The 18,044-nt window shown below is 35.1% G+C and overlaps 2 protein-coding genes across 5 annotated transcripts; both read left to right on the forward strand.

Annotated features, from left to right (window-relative positions):
- Positions 1–93: 93 nt before the first annotated feature.
- Positions 94–5,296, forward strand: LOC108225426 (uncharacterized). Of its 3 annotated transcripts, none has more exons than XR_010284673.1 (6): positions 94–320; positions 1,150–2,098; positions 2,167–2,215; positions 2,333–2,440; positions 2,609–3,338; positions 3,415–4,042. XR_010284673.1 is itself a non-coding variant. In XM_064079948.1 (6 exons), exons 2-6 carry the CDS (start codon positions 1,832–1,834, stop codon positions 4,099–4,101), a joined length of 600 nt encoding a protein of 199 aa, XP_063936018.1. In that variant the 5' UTR covers positions 94–320; positions 1,150–1,831; the 3' UTR covers positions 4,102–5,296. The 3 variants fall into 3 exon arrangements, 2 of the variants coding, with proteins under 2 accessions (XP_063936018.1, XP_063936017.1); XM_064079948.1 differs by lacking the exon at positions 3,415–4,042 and adding an exon at positions 4,052–5,296 and having other exon boundaries at positions 3,213–3,338; XM_064079947.1 differs by having other exon boundaries at positions 3,213–3,338; positions 3,415–3,482.
- A 1,471-nt stretch (positions 5,297–6,767) lies between these two features.
- LOC108227341 (DNA (cytosine-5)-methyltransferase 1A) lies at positions 6,768–15,324 on the forward strand. Of its 2 annotated transcripts, none has more exons than XM_064080462.1 (12): positions 6,768–7,065; positions 9,066–10,551; positions 10,853–12,353; positions 12,508–12,672; positions 12,813–13,002; positions 13,152–13,263; positions 13,343–13,490; positions 13,576–13,773; positions 13,868–14,146; positions 14,263–14,424; positions 14,529–14,747; positions 14,851–15,324. In XM_064080462.1, the coding sequence occupies exons 1-12, from the start codon at positions 7,023–7,025 to the stop codon at positions 14,986–14,988; spliced, it is 4,641 nt and encodes a 1,546-aa protein (XP_063936532.1). In that variant the 5' UTR covers positions 6,768–7,022; the 3' UTR covers positions 14,989–15,324. The 2 variants fall into 2 exon arrangements, with proteins under 2 accessions (XP_063936532.1, XP_017257920.1); XM_017402431.2 differs by having other exon boundaries at positions 6,770–7,065; positions 9,069–10,551.
- Positions 15,325–18,044: the final 2,720 nt, after the last annotated feature.

The following is an 18,044-nucleotide window of genomic DNA, read 5'->3' on the forward strand; positions in this document are numbered from 1 at the left end:
CGACAAGGTAGGCCAACTATATCTAGACTATGTTTCTTCATTTCTTTTATGAGGCACTTTTATCTTTAAACGGTTCAAATATAGATTAGTCTGCAGTTGGTTTAAGACTTTAAGGTACATTACGTATCAGTTGTTTTTTGAGCTTAAGATAAAGATACTATATATATGGCCAAATCACTTACACTCATTCTTTTCCTGTTTTGTTTTTCATGGATACTATTAGGGCACATCACATGGTCTATTACAGACATATCGTTCTTGCAGTTGGTAAATCATGGGATTTTAGAGGAGCTTTTACAGAGATTGAAAGAGTAGAGAAGGTAGATTTACCTCCACTTCTCTATGAATTTCTGGTATATTATTTGTCATTAAGTCTATGAGTACATATATGCAATTCGAATTACACATTTGTACCTGGATGTTAAGTCCAACCACTATAGTGCAGGTTTCTCCTTCCAGGTTATTATAACCAATGATGTAGTTGCTAATGTATATGGATTCTTCTGATAAAACACCTTTAATCAAAGTCATCTTGGAAGATTTTATTGGAGCATTGTTAGAACTATAGTTTTTATATTGGTGATGAGCATATATATTAAATTTTGTTAGCATATGGTATTTGGTACAATCCTGTTAAATTATTTATTCATAGTACTTTACAACATGTGCATCTGCTCTGACGACCTTATTTTATGTGGATTATAGGTTCCGAAAATCAAACTCTTATAATTGGTCTACATAGAGTTCTCCTGCTCAAAATAATATTATGCCTTCTTTCAGTTGCTCTGTATTTTTATTAAGTTTGGTAAATAAAATTGGCCCGGGATGGGAAAAAAGGCAACCTAAAGATCATGTCCTTATAATTTCTTTTTTTTTTTTTTAAATCCAAATTCGTGCTCTACAATTTCATTTTTAAGTTAAGTGAGAGGCCTTCGTGATAATATTTATTTGATGAGGTCTAATATTTTGTTTATTTAGAGATCAATTTACTTGGTTCTAAATTAAGTAGTCAATAAAAGATTGATGCAATGATGTATTTGATAAGTTCTCGCATATTTAATAATTGTGCCCTCAAAGACAGGGCTTACAACTACACAGCTTCTCTTGCATTCTCTGCCGCAACAATTAATTCCCAGCTTCTGTTTCCAGGTTTATTACATGATGATGGTTCACAAAGGACGGAAGGCGTCTGATAAGGAGGCAGTGAAGAATGCTGACTTAGCAGATCTGGATGTGGAAGTTTCTGACCAAAACATAGAATCTGAAGACGATGTAGAAGTTATTGACCAAGATGTAGAATCTGTAGATATTCTTGATGTGGAAGTTTTTCACGCAAATTTAGAATCTGAAGAGGATGATGGTGATATAAAGCTAAGTGTATCCGGCAGTATATGACAGAGCTATCCTACTTGATAAACTTTGGAATGTCAGCTGGCCAGAGAATGTTGATTGGATACACAAGTTTACTCTTGATTATAGTTAAAAGAAAGAGGTGGATGTGAATGACGACCTGAACCAAGAGCTATCCTTTTATAACCAAGCTCTTGACAATACTAGAGAAGCTTTTACGAAATTGAAATTTAATGAATATTTCTTTTTGAAGGCCTACAGATTATTATGCTAAAATGGTGAAAAGTGATCATCACATGGAAAATGCTAGAGACGGCTTTTGGCCGGAAAAAAAAAAGAATCTAGGAAGCAGAGGAGAGAAAGAAGGCTAGAGAGAACAAAAAGATGTCAAAACCAGTCCAGGCTCAGAAACAAAAATAGAGGGCTAAGGAAAAGAACAAGATTGAATCTGTTAAAAAGTGGAGGAAGCAGAGGCAACAAAATGGGTTCCCTGGGGTTTAAAAAGATTTTGACATTGGCTTATCGTTTGAGGATGGAAATATATTTGAAAGCTAAAATAAAAAGAGACATGGGGTGCATCCTGGTGATCGTTCTAGAGGCAAGGCACGCCAAGGTGCTGGCAAGGGTAAACCAGGAGCCATACAAATTCTTCAGCAGGGACATTAATTCAAATTCTTCAGCAGCGACATTAATTCAAATTCTTCAGCGGGGACATCGAACTGAAGCCATCTTCTGTTTTCATCGGAGTGTAAGCAGTTGCTATGATGTTTTATTATGTTGTAGTTGTCATGATTTTCATAGATATTTATCAAACAGGTAGGAAAAGATCTGCTGTGTCCTGTTTCGCCGCCTTCTATCTGGGATAGTGAGTTTTTTTTAACCTCTCTGACATTCGCTTTTTAGTCCGTCTTTGATGCGTTTCTTCATTATGTATTGTTTTTTGAGGGTCCATCTTCCTTATATTTTCTGATTCATTATGTAGTCCAGAGGAGACATGGTGTTAACGAAAATCGAGTGCCTGGTGATGTAAACAATGAGAACATCGAAAATGTCGATCCCAATTCACATACTGCATGTGCGGGAAGTAATGGTAAACCCTTATTTTGAAGATTTTAATAATAGATTTTAGTCCACTAAACCTTTTAATTTTTTGTATTAATTTGTCCGGTGTAGTTTTCAATCTGCTGGATCCAACCGTATGTTATTGCACTGTATACAGTTTTTACTTTTCTTAGCCTTTTTCATGTTCATTTTGCAGAGGAGTTATGATATAAGTGATTGATAAGTTTGAAGTTCTGAAATGTAGGTTAGGCCCAAAGCAGACATTTGTATACATATTTTATGATCTGCATAGTTACTAATGGCCTAATCTCTGGACTATTTCTAAAGTCGGGTCGAGTGTACTACTTGATCACCAGCGTTTGTAGTCCATGAATCTGAGTTGTACAGGTTTCTCCTTTTGTACATATATACCTTTGTTTTCCACTTTGTTTTCCATATATCAGTACACTTTTGTTAAAAAAAGTATATAATTCAAAAGTAAGACTGGTTTTTTAAATCATCTCTGTGCGTGTTCACATCATATAAGATGGATTGAAAATTTAACCATGTTTCACACTCTTTCTTCTTCATTTAAAATTCAAATTTCACCCTCGCTGTCCTCCTAGCATTCAATGGAGCAAAAAGGTGTGTATTGTGTCTGTTTCTTCTTCGTTAATGTTCAATTCTTCTGTAATGTTGAATGTATTATCCGGCTTAATCACGAACAGGTAGTAAGCGTGCACCTTTGGGTCCTCTGTCTTCTTCTTCGTTGTTGTTTTCGTGAATAAACGTTGGAGCATAATAAATCCTCACCGTTTCAGGACGAAAGAGTTGTCACACGCCGAACTCCTCTTCTATGTCTAATAGTTTTCTGCCTCGATATGATGTTCCTCAATCGACTGAAAGCAATGATCCAAATACGGGACCGGTTTCAAGCGGACCTTCTGGTTAGTTTCCCTGTCTTTGTTGTACAGCATTAGGCAATCAACTTCGTTTCAACAATTTAGTTTCTTTCTTGAGTAGATTTGATAATAGCAAAGTGGTTCTCCAAGCTCCCTTCTTGCATAAATTCATAGATAAAATTTAAATGTAAAAATTTTATACTGGACTCAAGTTAAAATCAACAGCTAGGAGGACTAAAAGGGCCTGTGACCTGCTATTGAATTAGTACCATTTTATGCATATAAAATGGTCATCAGAATTGATTGTGTTAGTCCTAATCTTTGAATTTACAGAAAGTGCAAATATATTTATGAATTATCTACACATATTGCGTTACTTAATGATGTATTTCCATATTTTAGAATTGACCTTCTATTTTGGTTGCATGCTTCTCGTGCCCTGTGTTGTGAAGTATTATGGTCAGCTTGGAAGAAATGAAAAGAAAAAGAAAATAAAATGCAGAACATATTATGTAGAGACGGATAGTTAAATTATGCAGGACACTGAATTCTGAAACAGTGATGATAGTAGAAGCTGCTATTGGCCTAACATTTGTCTCGCATTGTTTCACTTTGTAGTCGAGGACTGTATCAAGTTATTATCTATTTTTTTCACCAGCCATGTATTTGATGAGGAGATGATATAGTAGTTCATTTTAAATTTAAAGAACTATAACTTTGATGGTTTGTAAATCTTATTATCCATGTTTACTCTTAAGACATAACAGGTTTTCAAGACAGGTTTTCAAGTCAGCTCAAAGTTAAGTGATGCATCTGTAATTTTAGTTACCCTTATCATTATTTTGTTTGATTTTAAGTTTTATTCATCTTTTTCTTGATTATTATTGTGAGTAAAGTTTTATTTCAACAATTCAGATCTATGGATTTTGATTATTGTGAGTAAAGTTGTATTACAAATGTTGAATATGGATTTTGATTTATAATTAAATAGTCTCCTGATTGCTTTGGTGGTGTTGATCTGTCATGATAAATCAGTAATAAAGTTTTTCTACATTTGATCTATATAATTGATCAGTTATAATTGGATAATTGGATGGAGTCCTTAAGCTTATGCTGTTATGCATGTTACTCCAGGCTTAGGGAACTACCATGGCCCATGGTGTTAGCTATCTAGAAAAAGAATGGTCTAGCAAGTGATAGGCTCTTTCTCTGTATATTTGTATACTCTCTCACTGTATACTTATATATAAATGTTGGATTTTCTTCTCGCAGGGGTCCTAAGTGATCAAAAAAGAAAGAACTCATCTTCTTTCTTTTTGGAAGAAAACAAGAAAGATCGGTTATGTGTTTTTTTAGTTACTTTTTTGTATATTCAAGTTTTTACCTTGAAGAGTACATTCGTAAGACACTGATGATTCTTACTGCTGATGGAACTCATGATTATCTAGGTTGATCCTGCAGTTGGGGCAGCTCTAATGGCTTGGAATTACTTAACTAAAGAAACAAATGAGGAATTCCATAGACAGCCATAGTGGGATATGATAATAGTGTATAGTTACATAGGATGAAATTTAAGATTGATAGGTGGTTGCTGAGGAAACTGGTTTCACCAGGGATGAGATGATTAGCAGCTAGGGATTCAAATTTTTTGAATACTCATGAAGTTGGTGGGCATGAAAAGTTGCAAAGTGCATGTGGGAGTTGTTCTGAAGTGTCCAAAGCAGGCTGATCAAGAATAACAATAGTAAAGCCGGTCTTTCGTGAAAGTTGTGAGAATTGTCTTTGTTTCTTTGCTCTGGTGGTATGCCTGATAAGCAGGACCTCTGGTTACGTAGATTAAATTGTACTTTCATATTGGGGTTAATTTAACCTAAGGTGATTACAAGACAAAAAATTCTCCGTGGCAAGTCTGGGAATGAAAATATGTATACTTTCTAACTAAATAAAGTGAATACTTTTGCATTACACTATATGCAATATGCAGTATAAGAATTTATGTGGCAGCAATTGTACTTGATTTATCTTTATTTTTTTTTATCATATTTTCTCATATTATAAGACTTTTTATAAAAATATTTGATTATATAGTTATTATAACATTATAGTTTTTGAATAGGGTTAATAATTTTATGATCAAAATTAATTAAATTTTTCAGCAAAACTTTTTCTTAGGCTAAATTTATTCTACAAAATAATTTAAAAACATTTGTTTTATAAATATAGATAGGCGTGTAATTTTCAATAAATTTTAGAGAAAAGCAAGTAATTAAAAATTATATTTTCTTAAACCAACCAAGATTAAAGTGTCTCACTTATTTTCTTCACAATATCATCCAAAATAATACCTTCCCATGCAAAAAAATATATTAAAAATGTCAATATCAAATATTCGACTTCTATTTTTATCATCTTAAGCATATACAAATATTTCAAGCATATGTTGGTTGAGGTGTGCTCTTCATTTTCCGCAATTTTAATTTTTAATGTCTAATAAGTCGATTATGCTTCAAAATTGTTAATCTTGGTTAATATTATTAGTTTTATCGCGCACATGTTTGATGATCGATATATTTATATTAATTTAACAATAGCTATTATACAATTTTTTTGAAATTTCCAGCAAGTCTTTTAAAAAAAAATGTTATTGAAATATAAAAAATTATTTGATATTGACAAAAATCGAATCTAAATTTATGCATATTAATATTTAAATATAAATAGATATAATGTGTTCAACACACTGTGTTCAAGTTAAATATTAGTTGTTAATATAAATGTTAATTGACGAAAAACTTAAAATAAAATAGTAAAAAATTGCAAATATTGCGTTAATCATAATAAAATGATGTTAAAATTAATTAGAAAAACATAATAAAAATACCGTGCGCTAAACACGGGCACTATAATTTAAACTTATAAACTTATAGATTTCCTGAACTACTTCTGTCACGAGAAGAAGTATTATTTCTTTCATTTGTCTTGGAGCATATTCTCCAATGTTTAGCCACCGGTTTCGTGCAGTTCATTAAACTCAAGTTCTGTTCAAAATTCAGACTTTTTTAGCATACATGTGGAAACAATCTTGCCATGTATGTGCAGGTACTTTACTATATTTATTGGCATAAAATTTTTAAGACTAACGCTCCTAAAGCATCTGATATTCAGTTCCGTCCAATGAATTAAACTTAATTTCGTTAAACTCCAATTCACTCAAAGATTAATATTATATTATGGATCACGGACTAACAACTGTGATTCATAATACTATAAGAATCTAATATATTTTTATTAGTTAATGTTATAATTAAAAACACATTATAATTAATTATTTAAAATTAAAAATTCAAACGTCACCCGTGTGCGAAGCACGGGCCAGATTGCTAGTTTAATACAAACCCTTCCATCCCTCTCCGCACAAAATCCCAGGTCTTGTATATAATCGATTTCCCCGAAGACCCGAATCAAACCGGGTCGGGTCCATTGCTTTATGAAATTGAACCGCCAAAATGTATGGGCGGGAAAGGACAATTAAAAAATATGTTTGCGCGGTTTTTTGTTCTTTTCCAAAATTTGCAGACGTTTTGGGGATAAATAAGAGGACCCAGATCGATAAAGATACAAGATAGTCAAAAGGGTCCTATAATTCGTGGATTTTTAGTTCAGAGTTTGAATTTTTTGGTTTTGGGTTCTTGAAATCTTGGTTTCTTGGGTCTTTGTTTGATTTGCTTAATGGGATCTTCAGCTGTTGTTGATGCTCCAGCTCTCGATGCAGGTAATCTCTCTCCCTCTCTCTCTCTCCCTCCCTCCCTCTCGTCCCCCTCAATCTCTCTCTCTCTCTCCCCCTCTCCACCCTCAATCTCTCTCTCTCTCTCAAATGCTTATATGATGTTCAAATGTGTGTATTTGTGTTCTTTTCGATCTCTCTCTCTCTCTCTCAAATGCTTATATGATGTTCAAATGTGTGTATTTGTGTTCTTTTCGATATGTTTGTTTTTGAACAATTTGTCTGTTGATTCTTTTCTAATAATGGGTTAGATTAGCGAAATTAGTAAAGTGATTGTAATTATTGGGTTAAATTGGATTTGTTTCCTATTACATTTCAATATGCATATTGATAGGCCAGTATAGGAATGTTTGTGGAATCTCGAAGCTTATTCGAATCAGCATTTGCTTTATTGATGGTGATCTTTATTGTTGTTGCGGTTTGTGAATAATCAGAATCTGGCTCAGTCATTTATCCTCTACAAGATTAATATACCATTGTTGTCATCAGTTAATTATTTTCTGTTTCTACAATTGTTTTTCTGAGGAATAATGCATAATCTTTACTATAACAGCGCGACTTTGAATGGCTCACTTGGTGTGCGGAAGTAGCATTATTACTTGTGTGTGTTGGGGTATCGTATGTTTGTTATTTGGTTCAGTGTGTCAAAATTTTCACAAATGACATGTAGCATAAATGAATCAGTATATAATTCATAGCTCTTATCAAATAATTTCATCCCGTGGACTATGTATATACTACAGTTTATGAATACGCACGCGCTGATATCTAATTAAATAAGCCGGTTTTTGTCAATTAATGAAATAGCGCATAATATACTAAGCAGGCATAAACATGCTATGATTGTTTTTTGTAACCGATGTTGTCTTGTTACCTTATTCTTAAACGAAAGCTCTTTTGTGTTAAAATTTAAAGTTGACTCTGCCTTAGAAAATGACTGATAATGAAAAAAATAACAACGATTATGAAGTTCAAACAATTGTTTGACCACCAGATTCACAGGTCTGTATATATAATGATCTCATTTCTACATGTATCTATAAGGCCCAGTATGTAATTCTGTGTACTTACTTTAAATTGAGTATCTGCTAACTTCTTTCCCCTGCTAGGGTTCGAAATTATGTTCTTTTACATATAAATACGATTGAGTCCTTGGGTTTCTGAATACTTAAAAGAAATGCTTTGAATCAATTCTACTTGACTTCAAACCTGATCTAGGATGGTCGAGGTATTTTTTAAGTGATTGTTGACAGTAAAAGGAAAGCAATGAAATTATCTTGTGTTTCCGACTGCGGTGATCCATTTCCTGGGATGAACAATAGGCACGAGCTGAATGTTTATTATCAATAATCGAGAAGGAAAACTTCAAAAATTTCAGTCTTATAGATGTAACCTTCTATTGACCAGTTCTTTGGTTCACACGCTGCATTTAGGATAGCTAGACTGTTAAATTTTAAAATGCATTCCCACATTTACTATTTGCTTTATTGTACAACTTTTCCATTTTTGGTCTTGTGTTACATTAGCCGGTCCCTAGGTAAAATGTTGGATGGATAATTAATTAGCACATTGCTGCTTACTTGATAGAATATGAACTTAGGGCTCGCATTACCACTACTGAAAGGAGGTAAGTCTCTATGTACTATATCTAAGCATTCGTAGGTTGTCAAACTTCCGATTATGAAAAGAAAATTGTACTTAATCAATGGTAGTTATCCTTTTTATCTTTCAATGATTAGTGATTTCATTCTTATGCATGAGATTCTGTGTTGGGAAGTAGTCAGGTCAATGTTAATACGGTGCGGTTTGCAATATAAATTCTTCCTATCCTTTGCTCGTTTTGCGATTCTAAGAACAGCGCTTTCTCATTTTTCTACTATATCAATCTTGTCTACATTCTTTCTTAGTGCTTCCTCCAAAATTGTGTAGCAATAGTCTTTCTTTTCTGTCAGAGCATATATCCTGCAACTAATTATAAAGGGCTCTAGCAGGTCTTGAAACGAAGAAAAATAAGCGAAAGAATGCAGATTGTGATTCTGAGAAGACAGCAGTAAGTGGCCAAAAGAAACAGAGAGCACATGCCTTAAAGAGTAGTGAGACACCTGTTGGCTCCCGTAAAATGCCAAAGCGTGCTGCTGCTTGTGCAGATTTCAAAGAGAAATCTATTCAAATATCTAAGAAATCTTCAATCATTGAAACAAAAAAGGACCGTTCTGTAGATGAAGAGGAAGTAGCTGTTCGGTTAACGGCTGGACAAGAAGATGGTCGGCCATGTAGGAGGCTAACTGACTTTATATTCCATAATTCTGATGGCATACCGCAGGCCTTTGAAATGTTGGAAGTTGATGATTTATATATCTCTGGCCTGATTTTGCCTCTTGAGGACAGCTCCCAAAAGGAAGCATGTAGCATCAAATGTGAAGGGTTTGGACGAATTGAGAACTGGGCTCTATCTGGCTATGAAGAAGGGGTTCCAACAATATGGGTCTCAACTGATGTTGCAGATTATGATTGTGTCAAACCATCAGCTAGTTACAAGAAGCACTATGAACATTTATTTGCCAAAGCTACTGCTTGTGTTGAGGTGTACAAGAAACTGTCAAAATCTTCAGGTGGAAATCCTGATCTGAGTTTGGATGAGTTGCTTGCTGGGGTTGTTCGTGGACTGAGTGGTATGAAATGCTTTTCTCGTAGTGTATCCATCAAAGATTTCATTATATCTCAGGGTGACTTTATTTACAATCAACTTGTTGGCTTGGATGAGACATCTAAGAAAACTGATCAGCAATTTCTTGAGCTACCAGTCCTTATAGCTTTAAGAGAAGAAAGTAGCAAGCATGGAGACCCTTCTATCGGAAAGGTTGCATCTACTAATGGAACATTAACAATTGGTCCAAAAATTAAAGACGGTGAGAACAAAAAGGATTCTGCAACAGAGGAAGATGAGGGTGTAAAAGTGGCAAGATTGTTGCAGGAAGAAGAGTTCTGGAACTCAATGAAGCAGAAAAAAGGCCGGGGATCAAGCACTTCTTCTAACAAATATTACATAAAAATTAATGAGGATGAGATTGCTAATGACTATCCTCTACCAGCATATTACAAGACAGCTAACCAAGAAACGGATGAATATATAATTTTTGATGGCGGTGCTGATGCGTGTTATACTGATGATTTGCCTCGAAGTATGCTTCATAACTGGGCATTGTACAACTCTGACTCGAGGCTCATTTCCTTGGAGCTCCTTCCAATGAAACCCTGTGCTGATATTGATGTCACTATATTTGGATCAGGGGTGATGACTGAGGATGATGGAACTGGATTCAATCTTGATGGTGACACGTCTCAATCTTCCTCAGCTGGATTGGGGACAGCAAATGTTGATGGGATCCCAATATACCTGAGTGCTATAAAGGAATGGATGATTGAATTTGGATCCTCAATGGTTTTTATATCAATTCGCACAGATATGGCCTGGTATGCTGCATCATCTTTATTAAGAATTATGTGTGTTGCATATTTTGAGTTTCTTACTTTTGTCTTAATATTGTATGAATTACTTGTATCAGTTTTTTCATATGTGGTACTGTAACATATGGTCATCCAGTAAAAAAGTTTTAAGTTTTGTCATCAACTGAAATAGATAAATGTTAAGCAATTTCCTTCTATAGGACAAATAAGATAATTGAGCTACCTCTAGTATGAGTCTGATCATTACACCTGTAATTCCTCTATCTTTTTCCATGTAGCTTAATAATGTTATCCAATCATTTTACAGGTATAGGCTTGGTAAGCCATCAAAACAGTATGCATCGTGGTATGAACCAGTTCTTAAAACGGCCAGGGTCGCTATAAGTATTATTACATTATTAAAGGAGCAGGCCAGGGTTTCTCGTCTTTCTTTTATGGATGTCATTAAAAGAGTTTCGGAGTTTGAAAAGGGTCATCCTGCTTACATATCATCTGTTCCGGCAGCTGTTGAGAGATATGTAGTTGTGCATGGACAAATAATTTTGCAGCAGTTCTTAGAATTTCCTGATGAGAAGATTAAAAAGTCTGCATTTGTGATTGGTCTCACAAACAAAATGGAAGAAAGGCACCACACTAAATGGCTTATGAAGAAGAAGAAGTTATTGCAGAGGGATGAACCAAACTTAAATCCCAGAGCAGCCCTAGCCCCTGTAGTGTCTAAAAGGAAGGCTATGCAGGCAACAACTACACGACTAATCAACAGAATCTGGGGTGAGTTTTATTCGAACTACTCTCCAGAAGATATGAAAGAGGGAATAACTGGTGAAGATAAGGAGGAAGAAGAACCTGAAGAGCAAGAGGAAATTGAGGAGGAAGAGGAGAAGGAAACATTGACTGCTTTAGAAAAAACTCCTACACCCACCTCAACGCCAAGAAAAACAAAATCAATTCCTAAAGTGAAGGACATAAGGTGGAACGGTAAATCTGTTGGTGAAACATTAAGTGGTGAAGCTCTATACAAACAAGCAATAGTTTATGGAACTGAAATTGCAGTTGGGGGTGCTGTTCTGGTGGATGACGAATCTGCCCAACTTCCAGCCATCTATTACGTGGAGTACATGTTTGAAACTTTGAATGGCATAAAAATGCTTCATGGGAGAATGTTGCAACAAGGATCCCTAACAATACTCGGGAATACAGCAAATGAATGTGAAGTATTTCTCACGAATGATTGTATGGATTTTGAATTAGCGGATGTTAAAAAAGCTGTTGTAGAAATTCGGTCAAGGCCTTGGGGACACCAGTACAGAAAAGTGAATGCAAATGCTGATAAAATCTATAGAGCAGGAGTTGAGGAGAGGAAAAAGAATGGATTGGAAACTGAATACTATTGCAAAAGCTTGTATTGTCCAGATAAAGGTGCTTTTCTTAGCCTTCCTCTTAATAGTATGGGTCTGGGTTCAGGCATATGCAGCTCTTGCAAATTAGATAAAGATCTCACTGAAAAAGAAAAATTTGTAGTCCACTCAGACAAGACAAGTTTTGTGTTCAACGGAACTGAATATTCTATTCATGATTTTCTCTACGTGAGTCCTCAGCAATTTAGTACAGAAAGGGTAGGGAATGAAACCTTCAAGGGTGGAAGAAATGTGGGATTAAAAGCTTATGCTATATGTCAACTACTCGAAATTATTGTCCCCAAGGCACCCAAACAAGCTGAGCCACATTCTACTGAGATTAAGGTAAGGAGATTTTACCGGCCAGAAGACATTTCAGATGAGAAGGCATACTGCTCTGACATTCGAGAGGTATAAACAAAAAGTTTTCATCTAAACTATGCAGAATGCCTCCTTATGATTAATTTTAACTTATTTATCTTTCTATTCTACTGACAAGTTTTCTACAATAATCTTCATATTAGCATGTTATTAAATTTGTCGAACTTTATCTCGCTGCCCTTAGGTTTATTACAGCGAAGAAACACATACAATTGATGCCGAGACAGTTGAAGGGAGATGTGAAGTGAGGAAAAAGAATGATCTTCCATCATGCGATGCGCCTACTATTTTTGATCATGTATTCTTTTGCGAATATCTGTACGATCCTGCTAAAGGATCTCTCAAACAGGTATTTCCTGCTTTTTATGACACTTGAGTTGAATAAAAATAATTTTAGGTGAATTTACTTGAGCCTTCATATAAATTGCTCGAGCAATCTATCTCAAAATTGTGTTTGATAGTAAAACTTCTTATTATACATTTGTATAGTTGCCACCAAATATCAAATTGAGGTATTCAGCTGTGAAGGGTGCACATGTTTCTTCTCTTAGAAAGAACAAGGGTAAGTGTAAGGAAGGGGAGGATGATTTAGATTCTCTGAAATCAAAAGTAAACTGTTTGGCAACCTTAGACATCTTTGCTGGTTGCGGAGGCCTTTCAGAAGGATTGCAGAAATCCGGTATGCTTTCACCTTTCTGCCTATCCCCCTCTCACCTCTTCCCTCTCTGTATATACATATGTGCACATAGCTGCAGGATTGCAAGCTGTAAGGTTTACCCTATGCGTGGATTAAATTAATGACTGATTATGCTAATTTCAAAATCACAGGTGTTTGTACAACGAAGTGGGCAATTGAGTATGAAGAGGCTGCTGGAGATGCATTTAAGCTTAACCATCCAGAGTCGTTGATGTTTATCAATAATTGCAATGTTATTTTAAAGTAAGTATTCATTTTTTCATTTTTGCCAAAGTGGTTCTCTCCTTCCATTACTAGGCTCCATAAACAAATTCTGATGCAGGGCTATCATGGATAAGACTGGAGATGCAGATGATTGTATTTCAACCCCAGAGGCTGCAGAATTAGCTGCAAAATTAAGTGAGGAGGAAATAAAGAATTTGCCGCTGCCAGGACAAGTGGATTTTATTAATGGAGGGCCCCCATGTCAGGTTTGTGAAGTTTTTGCCTTCTATGAACAAAGCTATGAAAAATCAATGGCAACCATGTTAGTTACCTGTTTGCTTCTAATTGCAGGGATTTTCTGGAATGAATAGATTTAACCAAAGCAGCTGGAGTAAAGTCCAGTGTGAGATGATTTTGGCGTTCTTATCCTTTGCTGATTATTATCGACCAAAGTATTTTCTTCTTGAGAATGTCAGGACTTTTGTGTCCTTCAACAAGGGACAGACATTTCGTCTAGCTATAGCTTCACTTCTTGATATGGGTTACCAGGTTACTATCAGGAATTGATTTTGTGGAGATGTCAATATACCACTGCTTTATTTTGAGAAGTATATATTAGTTAAGTGATTCCTTCTGTACTCAGGTTCGGTTTGGTATACTTGAGGCTGGAGCATATGGAGTTCCTCAGTCTAGGAAGCGAGCATTTATCTGGGCAGCATCTCCTGAAGAAACTCTCCCAGAGTGGCCAGAGCCTATGCATGTCTTTGCTGCACCAGAGCTAAAAATTGCATTACCAGAAAACAAGTACTATGCTGCTGTCCGGAGTACTCAAACTGGGGCACCATTTAGATCAATCACTGTTAGGGATACAATAGGAGATCTTCCGATGGTTAGCAATGGGGCATCTAGGACAAGTATAGAGGTACTTAAACTGTTACTTGTTCATCATTTGCCAAATCAGAATATATATAAATCATGTGAAGTACGATATTGAATGACAACTATTTGGGCTAATGCCTTCTTACTTTGCATATGCAGTATCAAATGGATCCTATCTCCTGGTTCCAAAAGAAAATCCGTGCAAACATGATGGTCTTGACAGATCACATATCAAAAGAAATGAATGAACTCAATCTCATTCGCTGTCAAAGAATCCCTAAGCGGCGAGGTGCTGATTGGCAAGACCTTCCTGATGAAAAGGTATTCAATAGCCTGTGTTGGTTAGACCTTAAGCAGGCTGTATTTTAGTCATTAGTCGCAAGACTTGGTATGTGGCAGTTTACATGTTGCTTATTGTAATGCAGGTCAAGCTGTCTTCCGGGCAATTAGTTGACTTGATACCTTGGTGCCTTCCAAATACAGCCAAGAGGCACAACCAGTGGAAGGGGCTGTTCGGAAGGTTGGACTGGGAGGGAAGTTTTCCAACTTCTATCACTGACCCCCAACCAATGGGAAAGGTCGGAATGTGCTTCCATCCTGATCAGGACAGGATTGTAACAGTCCGAGAGTGTGCTCGTTCTCAAGTAAGTTTCCTATCACAATCATCACTCTGCAGTTACATTCACTCTTCCCAAATTGTCAACTGGCCACTGAACTAAAGATTTCGGTCTTGACTTGCTATTGCAGGGCTTCCCAGATAGCTACCAGTTTTATGGTAACATTCTACACAAGCACCGACAAATTGGAAACGCTGTTCCTCCTCCTCTGGCGTATGCACTGGGGATGAAACTCAAAGAAGCCTTAGAGAGTAAGGGGTGCATGTAGTTTCTCACTCACTTGCCTCGCTAGTCTGATTGAACTGATGCAAGCAATTTGTAAATTAAAATCTACTGTTTAGTCGTCGTTTCGTGCTTGCAATAGAAAGCAACTAGAATTGTCATAGGTCTTTCGAAACATTGGATCAATAGAAAGCAACTAGAATTGTTGTAGGTCTTTCGAAGCATTGGATCATCAGAAAGCAACTAGAATTGCCATAGGTCTTTCGAAGCATTGTATCGGAAACTGATAACATTGTTGTATAATCCACAGAATAGTGATCTGAGTATACTCATGGAGTACTAGTGTTCCAGTAGTATACATATAATGCTCTGTATTGTTAAAGGCCCTCTAGTTACATGCTTGGTCTTTTAAGTTTTATGGGCACTTTTAGCAATAACTTTCAGTTGCATTATATATTTTGCAAGTTCTTTTGCTAAGCAATTTGACAGATTTTAAAGTTGCTAAAACAAACTTTCATATAAAATAATTATATGCAATATATTGACATTATTTATGATAGATATATTACTTTTTGTCGAATACATGAGCACCGGAAAATTTCAATAAATATGGAAAATACCGGTAAAACTTACGCACGCGCAAATTTATGTCTAAGTAAATACCTAAATATGTGAGAAGCAAATGCAAGCTTGCAGGCTTGCAGCTTCTGTATTTACATTGATCAACACGTTTTGTTTTATAATAGTCGAATAAATTGGTCTTCTAAAATATTAATATAAAATATATTGAACTTGTAAGACATTTTGTTTCGATAGTACTGAATATATCTTAAAAAATAGTAATTATTATTATTTTAAGTTGTTATAAATAGAATATATTATTTTAATATGATAGTAAATGATGTGACATTTGTTACGTATTTGTAAATATTTGACAAATATAACCATTTTTTATTAAAATCATGGACAAGGGGAGTGTAGGGTGAAAGTTTGAGTGTTTAAGAAGATTATATATATATTGTTTTTGATATGTCAAATTATCTTTTAGCTAAAGACTTCCGGTACGGTTGGAATTGTTCTAAGTGAATGTCTGATTGTAATAGTTTTAAATAAATGAAATAAATGAAATGTTTTTTTTTTTGGGGTATTTAAAAAAGAAAAATAATTCACATAAGAACAAGATAGATGAGGATAGATGAAGGACAACATTACGGGGCAAGTATAAATAGTTAAATACATAGGAATGAATAATGTAAAGTAAACAAAGATATAATTTCCACAAGTCAAAATTTATTTCAAGCTGAAAGAAGAGATCTCCAAGTCGAATCAAATTACGTTGCAATAGACAATAATTGCTTTCAGCATGATGGAGTGCGTTACTTGTGAAAGAATAGAGGTCTCTTTTTTCCTTTCTTTTTCGTAGTAGCCTGAACAAAAGTTGGGCCGATCAAATTGATAAAATTTTACATAAGTATATTCAACAAAAAGCAAAAGCAGAAGACTGTAAGAAAACTTCATCGAGTAGATACTTACCCGTACAATAAATATTCTCAATGTTAGAACAATAGTGTCTCGTGCACTGCAGACAACAGATGGATTTATAGTTATTTTCAAAGCACAGAAAAATATTTTGTGCATTTATTGCTTCATACATAAAGCACAGTGTACAATCAGGTATTCCGCCAATTTTTTTTAGTGATTCTTCAAGCTTCCCCTTATAAGGAGTTCATTTTCTCGAGTTAATGGAAGTGGATCAGCTCTTAATGTGTTGTATGTCAATCTACACAGCATGGTCTCAAGTAAAGTGCTATTTTCTGTTCATGTAAGGCAGAACACTTAAGCGTAAAATCATCACAGTTGTATATGGCTTATAAGCATCTCCAATGGGGGTGCCAAAAGAGGTGCTAAAATGCCATGTGGCATGACATGGCATAACAATCTTTTTGGCTACCCATTGGAGTGATAGGGATGCCAAGCAAAGTTGCCAATTTTTGGCACCCTTTGGCACCCTCCCAAAATGGTAAAAATTCATTTATTGTCATGAAAGCCTATAATATTCTATCTAATTTTAGATAAACAAAATTATAGTATTTTTGACAACTTCAAGTGCCAACCATTGGAGTGAATATTGATAAGAGGGGTGCCAAAAGTAACTTAAAAGAAAGAGAAAATAAAATATTTATATTTTTGATGAATAAGCATGTTTAGCAACTTTGGTTGGCACCTCACATTGGAGATGCTACTAATACTGACCCGTCAATATCCCCTGGGTTGTTTTCTGCCCTCAGAAAGTGTTCTACACCACTCGAACCAATTATTGAAAATTCTGTAGGATGTCCACATGGAACAATAACCTGAAACGGTAAAGAAAGAGTAAAGAGAAGATTTGTGAAAAATGCTTCAAGCTACTATATTTGAATATCCAGTGAAAAACAAACATCAGCCTTTCAAATTTATATTACAATAGATTTTACTAAGAGATGTAATATAATTTCAAGGAAGAGATTTTTTAATTTGGATTAGTATTGATTACAAAAAGACTGCTTGGAACCTTAAAATCTAAATGCACGGCCTGCAATATCCACAGTTATCGCATGTGAATACCAGCTAGACAAGAAGTTTAACATAAATAATATGAAAATCCTAGTCAAAGAAAATAATAATATCTCTTATAGTTATTGTAGATTATAATTAAAAACGATGCCCCTTCCATTTAATTTATAATGTCATGCCCAGTGGGCTGCTTGTAAGAATACAAGGATAAGATAGCATACAGTAGGGGCCGGTAAAAATTTCTCCATCAACAAACCACTGTTGCTTCCACTACCCTTGATACTAAATCCTTCTTTTTTGATAACCAGTGTAGCTGGTTCCCAAATATCAAGATAGCCCAGCTGTTGGTCAAATAAAAGTAAATATATATCTTATAATGTAATTTTTCAGGATTTGAATAATACCAACCAGCTGTAACAATAACTATCCGAGACGAATTTGTCTTACCGACTGAGATATCCTATAGGAAACTTGACCATCATGTAAGTTCCTCCTTATGATGTTTTGCATCTGAGGATCTGCATAAATGAACAAGCACCTAATTTAATG

The sequence above is a fragment of the Daucus carota genome, chromosome 6 (genome assembly GCF_001625215.2).
Source record: "Daucus carota subsp. sativus chromosome 6, DH1 v3.0, whole genome shotgun sequence".
Classification (NCBI taxonomy): domain Eukaryota; kingdom Viridiplantae; phylum Streptophyta; class Magnoliopsida; order Apiales; family Apiaceae; genus Daucus; species Daucus carota.

Excerpts from the sequence above, each read along its gene's own strand:
- LOC108225426 (XM_064079947.1), top strand. The coding sequence starts at position 1,832 with ATGGGTTCCCTGGGGTTTAAAAAGATTTTGACATTGGCTTATCGTTTG. Across the intron at positions 2,099-2,166 it reads TCTTCTGTTTTCATCGGAGT|GTAGGAAAAGATCTGCTGTG; the intron begins GTAAGCAGTTGC and ends TTTATCAAACAG. Across the intron at positions 2,441-3,212 it reads TGCATGTGCGGGAAGTAATG|GACGAAAGAGTTGTCACACG; the intron begins GTAAACCCTTAT and ends TCACCGTTTCAG.
- LOC108227341 (XM_064080462.1), top strand. The coding sequence starts at position 7,023 with ATGGGATCTTCAGCTGTTGTTGATGCTCCAGCTCTCGATGCAG. Across the intron at positions 14,425-14,528 it reads AAGACCTTCCTGATGAAAAG|GTCAAGCTGTCTTCCGGGCA; the intron begins GTATTCAATAGC and ends ATTGTAATGCAG. Across the intron at positions 14,748-14,850 it reads GAGAGTGTGCTCGTTCTCAA|GGCTTCCCAGATAGCTACCA; the intron begins GTAAGTTTCCTA and ends TTGCTATTGCAG.